At 37.1% G+C, this 24,468-nt stretch overlaps 1 protein-coding gene across 1 annotated transcript in view; it reads right to left on the bottom strand.

Moving 5' to 3' along the window:
• ephb6 (eph receptor B6) overlaps positions 1 to 24,468 on the bottom strand; it is an 84,260-nt gene that overhangs the window by 26,113 nt on the left and 33,679 nt on the right. Inside the window, exons 3-5 of the mRNA XM_061915375.1 lie at positions 19,566 to 19,838; positions 9,769 to 9,938; positions 6,261 to 6,556 (exon numbers count right to left, since the gene is read on the bottom strand). Coding sequence (XP_061771359.1) covers positions 6,261 to 6,556; positions 9,769 to 9,938; positions 19,566 to 19,838 — 739 coding nt within the window. The remainder of the gene's footprint in view (positions 1 to 6,260; positions 6,557 to 9,768; positions 9,939 to 19,565; positions 19,839 to 24,468) is intronic.

Below are 24,468 nucleotides of genomic sequence, written 5' to 3'. Positions count from 1 at the left end.
CATCAAATCATGAGCTTATGAGCTGTTTATTACTGTATTTTTACTTATTTTTATTTTTTTAACATATAATCATTATTAATCAGTCCCTGAGAAAATTATAAAATGATATTGCTGAATAGACAATATGACTATTTTAATTTTTTTTTTTTACAGTCCATTTATGTTTAAAAGCAAGGTTGTCACGCCAAGGAAATCATGTTTTTTTTTGGTCATGTTATATTTCTTTTTTTGGACACTTGTTTCCTGTTTTGCACTTCCTGGTGTGTTTTCGTTACCATGCTAACTCAATAGTTTCAGCTGTCATGTTCCATCACTAATTATGTCACTGCTATTCAAGCCATTTGGTTTCTGTTCTTCGGCCTGGCAATTTTGTACCTACCGATGTACTTCCACATCCTGTATTCATCTGCTTCATGCCTTGTTATTCGTTTTAGTCCACGCCAGTAAATGTGTTGTATTCATGCCTCAGTGCAAGTTTTGTTTTTTCATGCCACAGTGCAAGTGTTTTTGTTTCATGTCTGTGGTTTGTAGCATTTATGCTAGTCTTTTGTTTTTTCATTAGCCAAGTTTGTTTTCCGCCCTCGTGCGCGCCCTTTGTTTGCCTTTGTATATATTTTTTTAGAATATTAATAAATATGTACTCACGTTCACGCCTTGCTCGTGCCAATCATCCTTTGCGTTGGAAAAACAAAATATCCCATAGTCCAAGTCCAAGTCGTGACAAAGGTATTTCTGCACCAGTGCCAGTTTGCACTAAACCAAGCAGCGCCCCCAGAACAGTTTTGTTTTGATAAATCACACTGCATGTGGTAATGATTTATTTTTTTTTTTTTTAATTTTGTCCTCTCAGTGCTGTGAACATTTTGAAAATCATCATATATTCTGCATAGTCATGAAGACACGCCCCCTATTCCGCTCACTAAAAAAAATTAGTAGATCAGCTTTGCGTGTGCTATCAAGTTTGCACACGTTTTTTTTTAGTACATGCAAAAAAAACCATCACACTCCATCACATCAAACCACTTGAACCGCCAGCATGGCAGGGGACTATGTTATGGAAGCCCGTGGCAGAGAACGCTGCATGCGTACAAATTACATAAATATAAAAAAATACAAATAAAATATATTTATAGTTGATCAGTTAACTGTATCGTTTTTTATCCATCCATCCATCCATTTTCTACCACATGTCCCTTTAATATTTAATAATTGAACAATTGCTCTTGTGGATCATTAAAGTTTGTCTAAGTCTAATAGTAATAATAATAATAATAATAATAATAATAATAATAATTATAATAATAACAATGATAATATTCCTGATAATAATAACAATAATAATAGTAATAAAATGATAATAATAATGATAATATTAATGATAATCACAATGATAATATTAATAAGGATAATGATAATTACAATACTAACAATGATAATATTCCTGATAATAATAATAATAGTAATAAAAATGATAATATTAATGATAATCACAATGATAATAATAATAAAAAGGATATTGATAATAATAATAATAACAATAATGATAATAATAATAATTATAATAATAGCAATGATAATATTCCTGATAATAATAACAATAGTAATAATAATTATAATAATAATGAGAATATTAACGATAATCACAATGATAATATTAATAAGGATAATGATAATTACAATAATAACAACGATAATAGTAGTAATAATAATGCTAATAAGAGTAATACTAATAATATTGATGATATTAATGATAATCACAATGACAATAATAATAATAAAAAGGATATTGATAATAATAATAATAACAATAATGATAATAATAATGATATTAATATCAATGATAATAATACTACTAATAACAATAATAATAATAATAATAATAATATAATAATAATTAGAATAATAATGATAGTCACAATGATAATGATAATAAGGGTGATGATAACTATAATAATAACAATGATGATAAAACTGATAAAAATGATAATAATATTAATGATGATAAGAATAATAATAGTAATAATAATAATGATACTAATGATAATAATATTAATGATAATAATAATTATAAAGATAATAATAATAATAAGAAGAAGAAGATTAAGAATAATAGTAAAAATAATAATGATAATATTAATGATAATCACAAGGATAATAATAATAATGATATTGATATTATAATAACAACAATGACAATAATAATGATAATAAGGATATTAATATTTATGATTAGGATGATAACAATAATAATAAGAAGAAAAATAGCCCTGTGATGAGTTGTCGACTTATCCAGGGTGTACACCGCCTTCCGCCCGATTGTAGCTGAGATAGGTACCAGCGCCCCCCGCAACCCCAGAGGAAATAAGCAGTAGAAAATGGATGGATGGATGGATAATAACAATAATAATAATAATAATAATAATAATAATAATAATAATAATGATAATATTGATGATAATAACAGTGATAATTATAATTATAATAACGTTGTATCGATCAGTTGTGGTGAAGAAGGAGCTGAGCCGGAAGGCAAAGCTCTCAATTTACCGGTCGATCTACGTTCCCATCCTCACCTATGGTCATGAGCTTTGGGTCATGACCGAAAGGATAAGATCACGGGTACAAGCGGCCGAAATGAGTTTCCTGCGCCGGGTGGCGGGGCTCTCCCTTAGAGATAGGGTGAGAAGCTCTGCCATCCGGGAGGAGCTCAACGTAAAGCCGCTGCTCCTCCACATCGAGAGGAGCCAGATGAAGTGGTTCGGGCATCTGGTCAGGATGCCACCCGAACGCCTCCCTAGGGATGTGTTTAGGGCACGTCCAGCTGGTAGGAGGCCACGGGGAAGACCCAGGACACGTTGGGAAGACTATGTCTCCCGGCTGGCCTGGGAACGCCTCGGGATCCCCCGGGAAGAGCTAGACGAAGTGGCTGGGGAGAGGGAAGTCTGGGTTTCCCTGCTTAGGCTGTTGCCCCCGCGACCCGACCTCGGATAAGCGGAAGATGATGGATGGATGGATGAATAAGGATAATGATAATTATAAAAATAACAATGATAATAATAATCATAATAAGAAGAAGAAGAATACTAAGAATATTTAAGATAAAAAATAATGAGAATAATGAAGATATTAATGAAAATAATATTAATGATAACCTACGGTGGGGATTCTCAAACTGTGGTACTAACAGTGGTATGCAGGCCCAACAAAAATCTCCTAATGAAATATACAAACACAGTGTTACTGTTCAAAAGTGGCCCGACACTTTAAATACATAGTTCAGTTAAGTCTGAACTATGAGCCGCGTCTTTTTTCCTACACTTTGAATCCTGCGGCTTATAAAACTACGCGGTTAATTGATGGATTTTTCTTCGCTGACGGCTGTAGCGCAAATAGTTTTCACGAAACACACGCAGATACACTTAAAAGGTGTGTTATTGTTTGTGCTACAGCGCCATCTTTTTGGACAAGTTCGCTCCCCGCGGGTGCTGCTGGGTGAACGGATGCACGTGTTTCCTGCTATTTAAAGCTCTTAACTGCTAAGTTTGACAAAATAACTAAAACAGTTTTTATTTTCCAAACCGTCCAATGCGTGATGTCTGTCGTTGCGTTTTCAGGCGTATTTGTACAAACGTACGTGCTATCGTCGTTAGCATTAGCTAACACGCTAACACTTCTACAAGTGCATTATTAACTTATAATGGGATTTTTTTTGTGTTGTTTCAGTTAAACAAATTCCTCAGTGGAGTTGTTGAGTCGGTTTAGCCGGTTGGACAACGATGACTTCCGTTTTGTTTGATCAGCCGTTTTACTGCCGTGTTACAGACTCCTTTTAGAACCAATTAAGGTATGTAAATAAACATTTACAGAATATTTCTGTGTAAATAACTACTTTCACAACATATATATCTGCGACTTATACACAGGTATAATGGCTAACATATGGAAACATATTTTTACTTGTTTAATAAAACCTCTGTTTTGCTTTTCGCGACTACTTATGGTTACTACGCTACTGTGGTACATGGAGAGCCTCGTGTTTGCTGGGAAAAAAAACAGCTTGCTTGTAAACCTAATGAGGAAAAGAGGTAAGGAAAATGAGTTATTTCATTAAAAATGTCACAAAAGTTCTTACTTTTCACATAACATAAATAGAAATTAGCGCTATTTAAACCACAGCAAAATGTGCATTAGTGTGTTTCTTTTTTTTTTTTTTTCAGAACTAATTAGAAGAGTTTTGTAAATAAAAAAGAGGCTACTATAAGTTGCTGCACGACACACCACAGCGCTCAGTAAACAAATGTTCCGCTCTACTTGCCGGCGATAAACTGTTGTATGAATAATTCAAGTGTGACTTTTTTTTTTTTACTTTCCTTCTGCTTTAATGTCAGCTGTGTATTTTTGATCGCACTAATATACGGGGGGAAAATAGAAGGTAAATCCCCTGAAGAGGCTTGAAGGGATATAATTGCCTCTGTGTTATATATATAGATATATATATATATATATATATATATATATATATATATATATATATATATATATACATATATACATATATATATACATATATATGTATATATATATTTATTTTTTATTTTTTTATTTAGAAATGTATTTAAACATTGTTTTCTTCAACATTTTCTTCCATACTTACTTACTTGAGGAAAATATACTAAATGCAAACAAATGAAAGTTTGTGCTAAATTGTATATCAATGCTAACATGCTAATTAATGGTATTTTAATGCTAACATGCTAACAATTATGCTTGGCGACAACGTTGCATCAGGATTATTCAATCTCCATTTTTGCTTGCTGCATTTTCTCTCCGCGGCCCCGCACTTTTCCGTCATTTGCTCACGGACGAGTGGCCATCACGTCGCCATGACCCAAATGTGTCACATGGCTTTCACCAGGACATTACCCCTCCCCCCCTTCCCCCCATCCCATGTCTCCATCTCCGTCTATCTACGTTGCTCATCTCTTATGCTTTATGACGATGAGTATTGATATCAATCCCGCAGCGGCGATACATACGCTGGCTTGTCAGCAATGTAAACAAATATATTTCTTTATATATATATATATATATATATATATATATATATATATATATATATATATATATATATATATATATATATATATATATGTATATGTATATATATCGTATGCAATTATGTTTTAATTCAACTTAAAATAGGCTCCAGCACCCCCTGCGAAAAATGGACGGATGGATAATCTGGCCCTAAAGATACCTCGTTATTGTGTAATACCAAGATATTAAAATCATTATTTCAATACTTTATATTATTATTATTACTTTTACATTAATAGTAATATCAATATTTAAAAGTATATAATTAAATAAATAATATTATACACATGATTTATTTTTTTAATTATCATTATGTTAACAATATATTCATTATATAATATATTAATTTTAATATACATAATATATATTCGAAACATATACATAAATATATATAATACATTAATATTGAGATATTAATTATATAATATATTAAATACTTTTTAAAAGATTCCTTGTTATTTTGCAATACCAAGATATTCAAATTATTATTGGAATCCTTTATAATTATTATAAATGTTACAGTAAAAGTAATATCAATATTTACAAACATATAATTAACTAAATAATACTATATGTATTATTTATTTATTTTAAATTATTATTATATTAACAATATATTAAATATATATTTTTTAATATTATTGTATATATTATACATTCAAAAATATATATGCATATAATATATATAAATAATATATCAATTATTTAATATATTAATTGCTTTAAAAAAATATATATTTACTTATTAATTTGCCAAAAAAGTAATCAAATTAGTTAGATATTTAGTCTTTGCTAAATATAATGAGTTACTAGGGAAAGTAATTATTGCATCCCTTTAAAAAACCCAATATCTCACTTATTAAGTTGAACGACGTTTCATGAAACCAGAGTGTGTGCCTTTTAAAAGTGACATTCAAAACATGTTTTTTTTTAACCATGCATCCATCCATATTTCTACCGCTTATCCCTCTCGGGGTTGGCTGGAGTCTATCCCATTGACAAAATAAAGTGTCTAGTGCACAATAAACTAAAACAAAAACTACTATTTAAATAGTTTGGCTTTGCTTTCAAAACCCTCCTGTATCCAGACTCAAACTTCCTCACTTTTTCAACAGTAACCAGACTTAGTGAAGAAAAGTAATTTCGAAGTCAGCCTGTCTTACCCAAGCAAGCAGATCCGTTGTCGTTGGGTTGGTAGCCGGCGTCGCAGACGCAGCCGCCGACCGCCACCATCCACTCTCCCTCCGCGTTGCAGTGCATGCGAGGCTTGCCGCCCGCCGCGGCCCGGCTGTGGGTCACGCACGTCCCGTTCACCGCCACCAGGGATGTGGCTTCCGCTCCTGACGGCGTGGCCGGGTAGGACGCCAAGTGGAGGTTGGTGGCGGGACAGCGGCGGTAAAAGACCGACACCCCAATGAGGGAAACGCAGGCGCCGCTGTCCACCACCGCCAGGACGAATCTAAGCGTGGAAAAACAACACGGTCAGATTGAGATTGAGATCAATTTGTTTTATTTTTATTTTCAATTTATTTTATTATTCTTTTCCATTTTTATTTTTTTAATGTGATAATATGATAACACTGATAATGGATAATAATCAGCATAGTTTCAAGTTATTTTATTTATTTTGTTTTATTTTTCTTATGATTTCTAATTGTTATAATTTAGTTTTTATATAATAAAATATGATAACAGTTTTTATGAACAAAAAGCATCCCTAACATTTATTTATTATCATTATTATTATTTATTGACCAAAATTAAGCAGGGTTACTCTATTATACTTCATTTTTTTCATTTTTTTAAATTGTATTGATATTTTTTTTTATATATATATAATTTTACCTTTTTTTTTCATAAAAAATATGATAATATGATAACACTGTTAATGGATAATAATTGGCCTATTTTCAAATTAAATAATTTATTTTATTTTATTTTATTTTTCTTATTATTTCTAATGGTTATAATTTTGTTTTTATATAGTAAAATATGATAACACTGTTTATGAACAATAAGCATTCCTAATATTTATTATTATTATTATTATTATTATTGTTATTTATCGACCAAAATTAGACGTGGTTACTTTATTATACTTTTTTTATTTTCATTTTATGAATTTGTATTCTTACTTTTATATAATCGTAAAAAAAAAATGTTTTCATAAAAAATGATAATATGATAACACTGAATATGGGCAATAATCACCCTATTTCCAAGTGTATTTCATGTATTTTTGACCAAAATTAAGCAGGGTTATTTTATTTATATTACATTTGTTTCTTATTATTTCTAATTGTTATCATTTTGTTTTCATACAATAAAATATAATAACATAATAATATTGTTTATGAACAATAGGCATCCCTATTATTTAGTTTAATGTTTTCAAGTCTGCTGTATGTATTTTTGACCAAAATTAATTATACTTTATTATACTTTTTTTTATTTCATTTTTTAAATTCGCATTTTTATTTTTATAATTGTACTAACTTTGTTTTGTTTTTTAAATATGGTAAAATGATAACACTGTTTATGAACAATAGTCATCCCTAATATTTCTTGAATATTTTACAAACATGTTCAATGTATTTTGGACCAAAATTAAGTAGGATTATTACATCTTTTTACTTTTTTTTTTCATTCTTCTTTTGATTGTTCTAATTTTGGTTTCATGAAAAAAATGGAAGATAATAATCCAGAACACTACTTTATTTATTGTTATTTTTTTCAAGCACGTTCTACGCATTTTTGGCCAAAACTAAGCAGGGTTAATTGATATATTTTTATTTCATTTTCATTATTTTCATTAGTTTTTTTAATTGTACTAATTATTGTTTTTATTGAAAAATAAATATATATAACACTGTTTATGAACAATAGTCATTCCTAATATTTCTTGAATTTTTTACAAGCATATTGTACAAATATTTGACCAAAATTAAGCAGGATTATTTAATTGTTTTGCTTTTTTTTCCCATTCTCATTTTGAATTGTTCAAATTTTGCTTTGATGCAAAACAAAAGAGGACAATAATCCAGAACCCTCCTCTATTTATTGTTGTTTTCTGAACACGTTTTACGTATTGATGACCAAAACTAGGCAAGGTTAATTAAACATCATATTTCATTTATTTTTTACCTATTTTCTTTTTTATCAGTACAATTTTGTTTTAATGTATAACAAATAAATGATAACACTGTTCATGAACAATAGTCAATCCTAATATTTCTTGATTTTTTTTTTTTCAAGCATATCCTATGTATTTTCAGCAAAATTAAGCAGGATTTTTTTTTAAATTATTATTTACTTTTCTTAGATTCCTATTTTAATCGTTGTAATTTTAGTTTTATAAAAAAAATGGACAATAACTGTCCAGAACCCGACTTTATTTATTGTCATTTTTTTCGAACGTGTTTTACGTGTTTTTGACCGAAATTAAAAATAATTAATGTATTACTATTTTTTATTTCATTTTTTTTTAATTGTACCAATTGTATTTTTATTTAAAAATAAAATAAAAAATACTGTTTATGAACAATAGTCATCCCTCATATTTATGGTACTATTTTAAGCATATTTTACCTAATTTTGACTAAAATTAAGCATTAAATTTAATTTGATGTTGTTGTTTTTTTATGTTTAACTGTACTAATTTAGTTTTTACAAAATAAAAAAAGAAGAAAATAATTCTGTTTATGAACAATGGTCAATCTTAATATTTCTTGAAGCATTTTCAAGCATATTGTACGTATTTTTGAGCAAAATTAAGCAGAATTATTATTTTTTATTTACTTTTTTTAAATTCCTATTTTAATTGTTCGAATTTTGGTTTTAATAAAAAAAAAATGGACAGAAATCCAGAACCCAAATTTATTTATTGTCATTTTTTTCGAATGTGTTCTAAGTATTTTTGACCAAAATTAAAAATAATTAATGTTTTAGCATTTTTTTTAATTGTACCAATTATGTTTTTATTTATTAAAAAGAAATAAAAAGACAATACTGTTCATGAACAATAGTCATCCCTAATATTTATTGTAATTTTTTAAAGCATATTTTACATATATTTGATTAAAATTAGGCTAGGTTAATTAATTATCTTTTTTAATTTAATGTTATTTGTTATTTAAATGCTTAATTGTACAAATTTTGTTTTATTTAAAAAAAAACTGATAACACTGTTTATGAACAATAGTCAATCCTAATATTTTGTGATTTTTTTTTCAAGCGTATCCTATGTATTTTTGAGCAAAATTAAGCAGGATTATTTTATTTATTTTTTAAAACTTTTTTTAGATTCCTATTTTAAGTGTTCTAATTTTGGTTTTATAAAAAAAAAAATGGACAATAATCGTCCAGAACCCGACTATATTTATTGTGTTCTACGTATTTTTGACCAAAATTAAAAAAAACAATTAATGTATTACTATTTTTTATTTCTTTTTTATTTCATTTTTATCTTATTTTATTTTTTTTGATTGTGCCAATTGTGTTTTTATTTAAAAATAAATAAATAAAAGAATAAAATGATAATAATACTTTTTATGACCAATAGTCATCCCTAATATTTCTTGTAATTTTTTAAGCATATTTTACGTATTTTTGAGCAAAATTTGGCAGGGTTAATTCATTATCATATTTCATTGTGTTTTCATGAAGTTTTACCCGTTGCGTGTGAGCGGGGCGAAGCTGCGTGTCTTGACGTTGACGCGGCTGTATCGCTTGTCCTGGTACTGGTGCGGCGAGCTGGGCTCCACCTTGGAAAAGCTCTTATCCGCGGCGATGGTGTCGATCTTCACCCAGCCCTCCCTGGTAACCTTCTCGCCGCTGGATGGCTGAAAATACACGTCACAGGGGAATTTTTACCAGTGTGTTACTTAGCCTTTCCTTTTAACAACACCCAGTAAAGGTTTGGAAAAGATATTTTTGAAGCTTTTCCGGTGGAATTCTTTCCCATTCTTGCTTGATTTACAGCTAAAGTTGTTAAAATGTTATTTTAGGCTTCATAATGCACCACACATTTTCAACAGGAGACAGGTCTGGGCTACAGGTAGGCCTGTCTAGTACCCACACTCTTTTACAATGCAGCCACGCTGTTGTAAAATGTGGCTATGTGTCGTTTTGCTGAAATAAGCAGGGGCGGCCATGATAACGTTGCTTATATGTAGCTCCAAAACCTGAGTGTACCTTTCAGCAATAATTGTGTCTTCACAGATGTGAAAGTTACCCATGCTCTGTCCACTAATACACCCTCATACCATCACAGATGCTGCCTTTTACACTTTGCTGTAGAAAAATCCGGATGGTTCTTTTCCTCATGGTTCCGGAAGACACAACGTTCACAGTTTCCAAAACCAATTTGAAACGTGGACTCGTCAGACCACAGAACACTTTCCCACTTTGCATTAGTATATATATACATATATATATATATATATATATACACACATAAATATGTATTTGTGTAAATATATTTTTTTATTACATGTATATGTGTATAATTTATTTATTATATATATATATATATATGTATATATATATACATATATATATACATATATATAGATATTTATTTAATTTATTTATGTATTTATTTTTCTTTATATATATATATATACATATATATAGATATTTATTTAATTTATTTATGTATTTTCTCTCTATATATATATATATATGTATATATATATATATATATATACATATATATATATGTATATATATATATATATATATATATATATATATATATATATATATATATATATATATATAAACATATATATATATATATATATATATATGTTTTTTTTCTCCTTTGTTTTTATTAGTGATACAAATATTTCATTAAAGTACCGGTATTTCGGGACTCTTCGGTGCCGAGTATAAATATATATATATATATATATATATATATATATATATATATATATATATATATATATATATATATATATATATATATATATATATATATATATATATATATATATATATATATATATATATTTATTTATTTATTTATTTATTTATTTATTAATATAATCATAATGGGGGACTTTAATATCCATATGAATACCCCATCGGACCCACCGTGCGTAGCGCTCCAGACTATAATTGATAGCTGTGGTCTCACACAAATAATAAATGAACCCACGCATCGCAGCGGTAATACGATAGACCTAGTGCTTGTCAGGGGTATCACCGTTTCCAAAGTTACGATACTCCCGTATACTAAAGTATTGTCCGATCATTACCTTATAAAATTCGAGGTTCAGACGCATGTTCGTCAAACTAATAATAATAATAACTGCTATAGCAGCCGCAACATTAATACGGCCACAACGACAACTCTTGCTGACCTACTGGCCTCGGTAATGGCACCATTCCCAAAGTATGTGGGCTCTCTTGAAAACCTCACTAACAACTTTAACGACGCCCTGCGCGAAACCATTGATAACATGGCACCGCTAAAGTTAAAAAAGGCTCCAAAAAAGTGTTCCCCGTGTTTTACTGTACAAACTAGAGCTCAGAAATTATGTAGAAAGCTGGAACGCAAATGGCGCACGACTAAACTTGAGGTGCACCATCAAGCATGGAGTGATAGTTTAATAACTTATAAACACATGCTTAACTTAGCTAAAGCTAAATATTACTCAAATCTCATCCACCGTAATAAAAACGATCCTAAATTTTTGTTTAGTACGGTAGCGTCGCTAACCCAACAAGGGACCCCTTCCAGTAGCTCCACCCACTCAGCTGATGACTTTATGCAATTCTTTAGTAAGAAAATTGAAGTCATTAGAAAGGAGATTAAAGACAATGCGTCCCAGCTACAACTGGGTTCTATTAACACAGATACAATTGTATATACGGCGGATACTGCCCTCCAAAATAGTTTCTCTCGTTTTGAGGAAATAACATTAGAGGAATTGTTACAACGTGTAAATGGAATAAAACAAACAACATGTTTACTTGACCCACTTCCTGGGAAACTGATCAAGGAGCTTTTTGTATCATTAGGTCCATCAGTGCTAAATATTATAAACGTATCACTCTCCTCGGTCACTGTTCCCCTAGCATTTAAAAAAGCGGTTATTCATCCTCTTCCTAAAAGACCTAACCGCGATCCTGACCTCATGGTAAACTACCGACCGGTGTCTCACCTTCCCTTTATTTCAAAAATCCTCGAAAAAATTGTTGCGGAGCAGTTAAATGAACACTTAGCGTCTAACAATCTATGTGAAACCTTTCAATCCGGTTTCAGGGCAAATCACTCAACTGAGACAGCCCTCGCAAAATTAACTAATGATCTATTGCTAACGATGGATTCTGATGTGTCATCTATGTTGCTGCTCCTCGATCTTAGCGCTGCTTTCGATACTGTCGATCATAATATTTTATTAGAACGTATCAAAACACGAATTGGTATGTCAGACTTAGCCCTGTCTTGGTTTAACTCTTATCTTACTGACAGGATGCAGTGCATCTCCCATAACAATGTGACCTCGGACTACGTTAAGGTAACGTGTGGAGTTCCCCAGGGTTTGGTCCTTGGCCCTGCACTCTTCAGCATCTACATGCTGCCGCTAGGTGACATCATAAGCAAATACGGTGTTAGCTTTCACTGTTATGCTGATGACACCCAACTCTACATGCCCCTAAAGCTGACCAACACGCCGGATTGTAGTCAGCTGGAGGCGTGTCTTAATGAAATTAAACAATGGATGTCCGCTAACTTTTTGCAAGTCAACGCCAAAAAAACGGAAATGCTGATTATCGGTCCTGCTAGACACCGACCTCTATTTAATAATACAACTCTAACATTTGACAACCAAACAATTAAACAAGGTGACTCGGTAAAGAATCTGGGTGTTATCTTTGACCCAACTCTCTCCTTTGAGTCACACATTAAAAGCGTTACTAAAACGGCCTTCTTTCATCTCCGTAATATCGCTAAAATTCGCTCCATTTTGTCCACTAAAGACGCTGAGATCATTATCCATGCGTTTGTTACGTCTCGCCTCGACTACTGTAACGTATTATTTTCGGGTCTCCCCATGTCTAGCATTAAAAGATTACAGTTGGTACAAAATGCGGCTGCTAGACTTTTGACAAGAACAAGAAAGTTTGATCATATTACGCCTGTACTGTATATACCTTTATATACATATATACATACATATATACCTGTACTGGCTCACCTGCACTGGCTTCCTGTGCACTTAAGATGTGACTTTAAGGTTTTACTACTTACGTATAAAATACTACACGGTCTAGCTCCATCCTATCTTGCCGATTGTATTGTACCATATGTCCCGGCAAGAAATCTGCGTTCAAAAGACTCCGGCTTATTAGTTATACCCAAAGCCTAAAAAAAGTCTGCGGGCTATAGAGCGTTTTCCGTTCGGGCTCCAGTACTCTGGAATGCCCTCCCGGTAAAAGTTTGAGATGCCACCTCAGTAGAAGCATTTAAGTCTCACCTTAAAACTCATTTGTATACTCTAGCCTTTAAATAGACTCCCTTTTTAGACCAGTTGATCTGCCGTTTCTTTCCTTTTTCTCCTATGTCCCACTCTCCCTTGTGGAGGGGGTCCGGTCCGATCCGGTGGCCATGTACTGCTTGCCTGTGTATCGGCTGGGGACATCTCTGCGCTGCTGATCCGCCTCCGCTTAGGATGTTGTCCTGTTGGCTCCGCTGTGAACGGGACTCTCGCTGCTGTGTTGGATCCGCTTTGGACTGGACTCTTGCGACTGTGTTGGATCCATTATGGATTGAACTTTCACAGTATCATGTTAGACCCGCTCGACATCCATTGCTTTCCTCCTCTCCAAAGTTTTCATAGTCATCATTGTCACCGACGTCCCACTGGGTGTGAGTTTTCCTTGCCCTTATGTGGGCCTACCGAGGATGTCGTAGTGGTTCGTGTTGTGGTTTGTGCAGCCCTTTCAGACACTAGTGATTTAGGGCTATACAAGTAAACATTGATTGATTAATTGATATTTATTTATTTATTTATTTTTTGTATTCATTTATCTATTTATCTTCCAGGCAAATTGAGGCACTTCATGTGTTTTCTGATACAGACTAAAAACAACAATAATTTAGTATTTCTTTTTTGTTGTAAATGTATCTATATTTCTTTTAGTGTTTTTTTTTTTTTTTGTTAAAATAAAACCAATAATGCCATTTTTTTGTGATCCCCCTTTATGTAGAAAAGTATCGAAAATGATTAAAAATAAATCTTATTCCCGGAACCCAAAAAATTGGTCTGGGGACAACTCTAATCCCTATACTTGATCATATTGTGGAAGTCGCTTCCACAGAAGCCAAGCGTGCAGGTTGTAACAAGGTTTTAAGCATAATGTTTTGGAAAAAAAGTGACTTTTCAGTCACGTCCCTATCCTCTCTCCCCTCCTGCTCCCGGCCGCTTACTGTTAAAGACAACAGATGATTAGATTAACACGTACCGCCTGTGAGATCTAATCGCCTGCCTTCAGCACAGCCACGCCCCCGTCTGATGGTGTTCTGTCCTCAGCACCATGGACAGAGGCGGTGACATTTGCTCCTGCAGGCAGCGCTGGCCACACCTCCCTCCACACACATCTTATTTGATACATTGAAACTAGTCTAATAACAAATAATTTCTCCGGACGTGAAGTCGCCGAAAGCAAACGCGACAATGTCAGTCATGTTTGAAAAAAGTAGTAATCGCCATAATTGTTAGTTTTTGCCGAGAGCTGACTTTATTTTCCTGACGTGAGGCGAACACGCCGCCATTCCCCATAATCCAAGATGTCGTCTCTCCAGACCGGCTGGTTGGCCCCGAGGCGTTTCTCAGTCCAAAAGATGCTTTGTGACTCTTTCGGGTCTTTCATCCGGAGACGTTCCTTCCACCCTGTGAAGTGACGCCCAAGTGGCGCGTGATCCGCCAAGGCCACGGGGAGCGAAGCGCTATTTGTAAAGACGAGCCGGTGCCTTTTAATCAGAGCCTGATGAGGAAGCAGACGAGTGCAGGAAGCTCTCACTTTTGTCCTCGTCAACATTTACTCTCATTCATCCCGTCATCCATTCCGTGCATCCCCCGGTGCGTTTATAACCACTTCAACATGCGGCAAGGTGGTTTCATTCCCTCGTTTGAAGGCAAAACACCACAAAACGAGATTATAGAGGTCATGTTGGAATTGTTCTTCCTTGTGGTCGACGAAACAGGTGATGCTGGTCAAAATGTTGCACAAATTATATAAGAATATAACAAATCCTTTTCAACTTATATTCAATTGAATAGACTGCAAAGACAAGATAATTAATGGTCAAACTGGAAAGCTTTGTTGTTTTTTGCAAATATTAGCTCATTTGGAATTGGATACCTGCAACATGTTTGGAAAAAGCTGGCACCAGTGGCAAAAAAGACTGAGAATGTTGAGGAATCCACGTCAAACACTTATTTGGTACATCCCACAGGTGAACATGGCTAATTGGGAACAGGCGAGTGCCATGATTGCGTATAAAAGCAGCTTCCGTGAAATGCTCAGTCTTTCACAAACAAGGACAGGGCGAGGGTCACCACTTTTTAAACAAATTATATTAAGGGACTTCGATGCCTCAGACGGTAATGCATCAAAAAGCGAAATCTGTGTGTAAAGGATATCACCACATGGGCTCAGGAACACTTCAGAAAACCACTGTCAGTAACTACAGTCAGTCCCGACATCTGTATGTGCAAGTCAAAAATCTACTATGGAAAGTCAGGTTACAGGAAACAGGAATCGGGAAACAGCCAACAGGAACCAGGATAACAGGTTACAGGAAAAAAGGCAACAGGCAACATGAAACAGGAAACCGCCAACAGTAACCAGGATAACAGGTTACAGGAAACAGGCAACAGGCAACATGAAACAGGAAAGAGCAAACATGAACCAGGATAACAGGTTACAGGAAACAGGCAACATGAAACAGGAAACAGCCAACAGTAACCAGGATAACAGGTTGCAGGAAACAGGCAACAGCAACAAGAAACCGGAAACAGCAAACAGGAACCAGGATAACAGGTTACAGGAAACAGGCAACAGGCAACATGAAACAGGAAACAGCCAACAGTAACCAGGATAACAGGTCACAGGAAACAGGAAGCAAGAAACAGCCAACAGGATCCAAGAGAACAGGTTACAGGAAACAAGCAACAGGAACTAGAATTGGGGGTTACAGGAAACAGGCAGAGGGAAAAAACAAACAGGAACCAGGACAACAGGTTACAGGAAACAGGCAACAGGAAACGGGAAACAAGAAACAGCCAACAGGAACCAGGGTAACAGGTTACAGGAAACAGGAATCACCCAACAGTAACCAGCATAACAGGTTACAGGAAACAGCCAACAGGAACCAGGATAACAGGTACCAGGAAACAGGTACCAGGAAACAGACAACAGCAAACAGCCAACAGGAATCAGGATACCAGGTTACAGGACACAGGAAACAGCCAACAGGAACCAGGATAACAGGTTACAGAAAACAGGCAACAGGACAGGGGAAACAGGAAACAGCCAACAGGAACCAGGGTAACAGGTTACAGGGAACAGGAAACAGCCAACAGGAACCAGGATAAAAGGTTACAGGACAGGCCAATAGGAAAAAGGAAACAGCCAAAGGGAACCAGGATAAAAGCTTACAGGAAACAGGCAACAGAAACCAGAATAACAGGTTACAGGAAGCAGGAAACTACCAACAGAAACCACAATAACAGGATACAGGAAATAGCCAACGGGAACCAGAATAACAGGTTACAGGAAACAGGCAACAGGAAACAGCCAACAGGAACCAGGATAACAGGTTACAGGAAACAGGCAACAGGCAACAGGAAACAGCCATTAGGAACCAGGATTACAGGCTACAGGAAACAGCCAACAGGAAACAGCCAACAGGAAACAGCCAACAGGAACCAAGATTAAAGGATGCAGGAATCAGACAACCGCCAAAAGGAAACAGGATAACAGATTACAGGAAACAGGGAACAGGAAACAGTTAACAGGATCCAGGAAAACACATTACAGGAAACAAGCAACAGGAAACAGCCAACAGGAACCAGGAACCAGGGTAACAGGTTACAGGAATCAGGAATCAGGAAACCGCAAACAGGAACCAGGATAACAGGCAACAGGAAACAGGAAACAGGAAACAGCTAACAGGATCCAAGATAGCAGGTTACAGGAAACAGGAAACAGCCAATAAAAGCCATTTTAACAGGTTACGGGAATCAGGAAACAGCCAAGAGGAACCACGATAACAGGTTACAGGAAACAGGCAACAGGAACCAGGAACCAGCCAACAGGAACCAGGATAACAGGTTATAGGAAACAGGCGACATGCAACAGGCAACAGGAAACAGTCAACAGGAACCAGGATAACAGGTTACAAGAAACTGTCAAAGGGAAACCGGAAACAGCAAACAGAAGCCAGGGTAACAGATTACAGGAAACAGGAAACAGTTAACAGGAACCAGAATAACACGTTACAGGAAACAGTCAACAGGATCCAGGAAAACAGATTACAGGAAACAGGTAACAGGAAACATCCAACAGGAACCAGGAACCAGCGTAACAGGTTACAGGAATCAGGAATCAGGAAACCGCCAACAGGAACCAGGATAACAGGCATCAGGAAACAGGAAACAGGAAACAGCTAACGGGATCCAAGATAACAGGTTACAGGAAACAGGAAACAGCCAACAAAATCCATTTTAACAGGTTACAGGAATAAGGAAACAGTCAAGAGGAACCAGGATAACAGGTTACAGGAAACAGGCAACAGGAACCAGGAACCAGCCAACAGGAACCAGGATAACAGGTTATAGGAAACAGGCGACAGGCAACAGGAAACAGGAAACAGTCAACAGGAACCAGGATAACAGGTTACAAGAAACTGTCAAAGGGAAACAGGAAACAGCAAACAGAAGCCAGGGTAACAGATTACAGGAAACAGGAAACATTTAACAGGAACCAGAATAACACGTTACAGGAAACAGTCAACAGGATCCAGGAAAACAGATTACAGGAAACAGGTAACAGGAAACAGCCAACAGGAACCAGGATAACAGGCATCAGGAAACAGGAAACAGGAAACAGCTAACGGGATCCAAGATAACAGGTTACAGGAAACAGGAAACAGCCAACAAAATCCATTTTAACAGTTTACAGGAATAAGGAAACAGCCAAGAGGAACCAGGATAACAGGTTACAGGAAACAGGCAACAGGAACCAGGAACCAGCCAACAGGAACCAGGATAACAGGTTATAGGAAACAGGCAACAGGCAACAGGAAACAGTCAACAGGAACCAGGATAACAGGTTACAAGAAACTGTCAAAGGGAAACAGGAAACCGCAAACAGAAGCCAGGGTAACAGATTACAGGAAACATGAAACAGTTAACAGGAACCAGAATAACAGGTTACAGGAAACAGTCTACAGGATCCGGGAAAACAGATTACAGGAAACAGGCAACAGGAAACAGCTAACAGGAACCAGGAACCAGGGTAACAGGTTACAGGAATCAGGAATCAGGAAACCGCCAACAGGAACCAGGATAACAGGCATCAGGAAACAGGAAACAGGAAACAGCTAACAGGATCCAAGATAACAGGTTACAGGAAACAGGAAACAGCCAACAAAATCCATTTTAACAGGTTACAGGAATAAGGAAACAGCCAAGAGGAACCAGGATAACAGGTTACAGGAAACAGGCAACAGGTACCAGGAACCAGCCAACAGGAACCAGGATAACAGGTTATAGGAAACAGGCGACAGGCAACAGGCAACAGGAACCAGGATAACAGTAAACAGTCAACAGGAACCAGGATAACAGTAAACAGTCAACAGGAACCAGGATAACAGTAAACAGTCAACAGGAACCAGGATAACAGGTTACAATAAACTGTCAAAGGGAAACAGGAAACAGCAAACAGAAGCCAGGGTAACAGATTACAGGAAACGGTTAACAGGAACAAGAATAACAGGTTACAGGAAACAGGCAACAGGCAACAGGAAACACTTAACAGGAACCAGGATAACAGGTTCCAGGAAACAGGCAACAGGAAACAGCCAACAGGAACCAAGATAACAGACTACATGAAACAGGCAACAGGATAGAAGATACAACCATCGAGCCCTGACTGGAGGGCAAGGCAGGCATAAACAGTAGCCTGATTGGCACCTGCAACCAGATGTGCCAGGCTTTCAATCAGGGACATGTGACAAACTGTCAGTCACAAGCCTGACAGTTATGTGGTAAAGCATCACATTACGTTGTATTTTTCACCCAAAGTCTTCCATTTTTTACTACGTTACCTGTTTTTCACACAATCTAAACAACATTTTTATTTTTGTTTTATCAATAATCTTTTTTTTTTTTTTTTTCCCTAAAACACCAAAACATGGATTTAACCCAGGAATAAAACTTTCGCCTCACCTCGGCCGCCCAGGTCTTCTCCAGTTCCCGCTGGCTGTCGGCCTGCTTGTAGAACAAGGTCAGCGTCTCCCTGCAGGTGGGGGAGGGGCTCCGCAGGCTGGCGCAGTCCCGCACCGAGAAGCGTAGCGTGACGAAAACCCGCGGGGCGGCGTGGCGGTACAGGAAGGGCGTGGCCAGCCAGTTGTCTCTGACGCGGGAGTTCTGGTTGACGTTGCACACCTCGAACGTGCGGATCAGCCTCCCCCGGTCGTCCAGGACGCTGACCTCGTCCCACTGGGAAGGAACCGAAAGAACACATCGTAAAACTAGACAACTGAAAAGGGGGCTAAAAACCTGCTGCCAGGTTTTTAGCTCAAGTGTATGTTAGCTTAGCTTAGCTTGTTAGCTTTTTCACTGCTTTGTGTTAGCGCCAATTAAACAGCTGTAGTCTCCTAGTCCACAAACTGATTTGTTGTTCACTATTCCCTCGTAGTAGTAGTAGTAGTAGTAGTGTATGTTTGCTGGGTGTTGTTGCCATTTCAGTGTTGTTGTTTCACATTGCAAAAAGGGGCATTTTTACCAGTGTGTTACATTGCCTTTCCTTTTAACAACACTCAGCAAAGGTTTGGGAACTGAGGAGACACATTTTTGAAGTGGAATTCTTTCCCATTCTTGCTTGATGCACAGCTTAAGTTGTCCAACAGTCTCCCTTCTCATATTTTAGCCTTCAACATTTTCAATGGGAGGCAGGTCTGGATTACAGGCAGGCCAGTCTAGTACCTGCACTCTTTTACTTTGAAGCCGCGCTGTTGTAAAACGTGGCTTGGCATCGTCTTGCTGAAATAAGCAGGGGCGTCCATGATAACGTCGTTTGGATGGCTCCAAAACCTGTATGTACCTTTCAGCATTAATGGTGCATTCACATATGTGTAAGTTACCCATGCCTTGGGCACTAATACACCCCCATACCAAAACACATGCTGCTGTGACAGACTTTCACTGTCGTCGTGCGGGTTCCATGGACCACCCAGGAAGGACATTGCTTTCGCAGGTTTGACTCTCGTTTATTTTTACAAATAAAATAATTTTTTCGCCGTCGTCTGCGTCTTGCCCTGTCTCACTTTCGCTCCTCATCCACTGCTGGAGGCTCTCCGACTCCTTCTGTGGGGCGGTATGGCTCGGTTGGTAGAGTGGCCGTGCTAGCAACTTGAGAGTTGCAGGTTCGATTCCCGCTTCCGCCATCCTAGTCACTGCCGTTTTGTCCTTGGGCAAGACACTTTACCCACGTGCTCCCAGTGCCACCCACACTGGTTTAAATGTAACTTAGATATTGGGTTTCACTATGTAAAGCGCTTTGAGTCACTAGAGAAAAGCGCTATATAAATATAATTCACTTCACTTCTGCCCCGATCTCTCCTCCTTCTCCTCTTGTATACATCATGAGGAGAAATAATTGTGTCCAGGTGCACGACCCACGCACTTGATCGCGCCCCGCCACACCGCTCGTTCAAATTCTCCGCCTCCTCTCCACCATTTTGGGCCAGGCTCCAGCGTGCCCTGTCGCTCTGTCAGACCGTCGGCTCCGCCTCTCCACAGCTGCCTTTTACACTTTCGCCCTAGAACAGTCCGGATGGTTCTTTTCCTCTTTGGTCCAGAGGACACGACGTCAACAGTTTCCAAAAACAATTTGAATTGTGGACTCGTCAGACTACTTTGCATCAGTCCATCGTAGATGAGCTCGGGCCCAGTTTAGCCGGCGGCGTTTCCGGGTGTTGTTGATAAATGGCTTTGGCTTTGCATAGTAGAGTTTTAACTTGCACTTACAGATGTAGCGACGGACTGTAGTTACTGACAGTGGTTTTCTGAAGTGTTCCTGAGGCCCATGTGGCGATATCCTTTACACACCAATGTCGCAATTTGAGCGGTACCGCTTGAGGGATCCAAGGTGCGTAATATCATGGCTTACGTGCAGTGATTTCTCCCTAAATTCCTTGCAATAGCTGGTTGAGAAATGTTGTTCTTAAACAATTTGCTCAGGCATTTGTTGACAAAGTGGTGACCCTCGCCCCGTCCTCGTTTGGGAACGACTGAGTATTTCACGGAAGCTGCTTTTATACCCAATAATGGCACCCACCTGTTCCCAATTAGCCTGTTCACCTGTGGGATTTTCCCAAAAAGTGTTTTGACGAGCATTCCTCAACTTCCTCAGTCTTTTTTGCCACTCGTGCCAGCTTTTTGGAAACACGTTGCAAGCATCCAATTCCAAATGAGCTAATATTTGCAAAAAATAACAAAGTTTCTCAATTCGAACGTTAAATATCTTGTCTTTGCAGTCTATTCAATTGAATATAAGTTGAAAAGGATTTACAAATCATTGTATTCTCTATTTATTTTAACTACACAACGTGAAAACTTCACTGCTTTTGGCTTTTGTTCTGCTTTGGAACTCGCTGGGCTTTTGACGCTGTCTTGTTGACGAACGTTCTTCATGAAGTTGGAATGCAGAACGTTTGTGATTCACGGGCTGCTGACGTCATCGCTCTCAACAAACATTGTTGTCGCGGGCATGCGATGAAATATGAAAACGCGATCAAACACTTTCCTGTTCTCACTTAACAAAAAAATTGCGTGCAGATGGGAGCTAAGCCTGCCTCGCTCTAAATCTTTTTGTCTTCTGACACTTTGTGCGTTCGTTCTGCAACACTTGTGTCCTAACACCAAATTAGAGTAGTCTTTGCCATGAGTGGAAACGTCTGGACTGCAACTTCGAACAGTCGCCCACCGCGCTCTGAGGAGGGAGCTCCACACCTCCTCCTTTATTTGGGCATTTCATGACTACGTAGCTGTAGCCGTTTCCAAGGGGAAGGGGTCATAAATATCTCCGCACTTGGTCGTAAACAGTTTAAAGGAAAAGGGGACTGGTGCTGTGTCGGGTTCTGCTCCCTTTCTGGTTTGTAGACCAAGGTCTTCCTGTGGCTGTCCAAAAGATCAAAGAAACCGACACCTCCATGTCGCATTCCATCGCAGAGTGGTTTACAAGCATTTTGTCTGATAAGATAAAAGACAGCTTTTGTCTTCTCGAAGGTCACCTGAACTCAATGGAACACAAAGCTGTGTGATGACTTATATACAACATTACTCTTCCCAAACATGAAATGCCAAACATGTTTTCCCTTTCCCCAAAATTCCCGGTTTTCCCTGAATTTTCTCCCCATTGACACTGAATGAACATTATACGTATCCCAAATTTCTCATCCAATTTGAACCATTCCAAAATCTACACACTTCACTCATCTTGGACATTCAAGCCAGGATGTTTCCAGTTCCAAAATTACCAGGAATTACCAGGAATTTACTTCCATTGAAAATGAATGGGTATATTCCACATTTCTCTACCGCTCTTTGAACCGTCCCAACATCCACAAGCTCCACTCCCCCTGGACACTCAAGCCAGTATGTTTTCCCGCTCCAAAATTCTCAGATTACCCGGAAATACCAGGAATTTACCTCCATTGAAAATGAATGGGCGTATCCCACATTTCTCAACCGATTTGAACCGTTCCAAAATCCACACATTCCACTCACTTTGGACATTCAAGCCAAGATGTTTTCTGGTTCCAGAAATTCCCTGATCAAACGAAATTACCAGGAATTTCCCTCCATCAAAAATGAATTGGCTTATCCCAAATTTCTCAACTGCTTTTTGAACGGTCCCTACATCCACACGCTCCACTCGCCCTGGATATTCAATCCAGGATGATTTCCAGTTCCAAAATTCCCTGATTCCCTCCATGGAAAATGAATGGCCATTATACAATCTACTGCATAACCCACATTTGTCAACCGCATTTTGAACCGTCCCAACATCCACATGCTCCACTCACCCGGGACATTTAAGCCAGGATTTTTTCCCGCTCCAAAATTCCATGATTACCCGGAATTACCAGGAATTTACCTACATTGAAAATGAATGTGCTTATCCCACATTTCTCACCTGATTGTAACCGTTCCAACATCCACACATTCCAATCACCCTGGACATTCAAGCCAAGATGTTTTCCGGTTCCAAAATCCTCTGATTACCCAAAATTACCAGGAATTTACCTACATTAAAAATGAATGGGCTTATCCCACATTTCTCACCCGATTTGAACCGTTCCAATATTGACACATTCCACTCACCCTGGAAATTCAAGCCAAGATGTTTTCCAGTTCCAAAATTCTCTGATTACCCAGAATTACCAGGAATTTACCTACATTGAAAATGAATGGGCTTATCCCACATTTCTCACCCGATTTGAACCGTTCCAACATTGACACATTCCACTCACCCTGTACATTCAAGCCGAGATGTTTTCCGGTTCCAAAAATTCGCTGATTACCCGGAATTACCAGGAATTTTCCTCCATCAAAAATGAATTGGCTTATCCCACATTTCTCAACTGCTTTATGAACGGTCCCAACATCCACACACTCCACTCGCCCTGGATATTCAATCCAGGATGATTTCCGGTTCCAAAATTCCATGATTACCCAGAATTACCAGGAATTTCCCTCCATGGAAAATGAATGGCCATTATACAATCTACTGCATAACCCACATTTCTCAACCACTTTTTGAACCGTCCCAACATCCACATGCTCCACTCACCCGGGACATTCAAGCCAGGATTTTTTCCCGCTCCAAAATTCCATGATTACCCGGAATTACCAGGAATTTACCTACATTGAAAATGAATGTGCTTATCCCACATTTCTCACCTGATTGTAACCGTTCCAACATCCACACATTCCAATCACCCTGGACATTCAAGCCAAGATGTTTTCCGGTTCCAAAATCCTCTGATTACCCAAAATTACCAGGAATTTACCTACATTGAAAATGAATGGGCTTATCCCACATTTCTCACCCGATTTGAAACGT

This window comes from Nerophis ophidion, linkage group LG11 (assembly GCF_033978795.1).
Source record: "Nerophis ophidion isolate RoL-2023_Sa linkage group LG11, RoL_Noph_v1.0, whole genome shotgun sequence".
NCBI lineage: Eukaryota > Metazoa > Chordata > Actinopteri > Syngnathiformes > Syngnathidae > Nerophis > Nerophis ophidion.
Note: the sequence above shows the minus strand (reverse complement) of the source record. Positions and strands in the feature narration are given on the sequence as shown.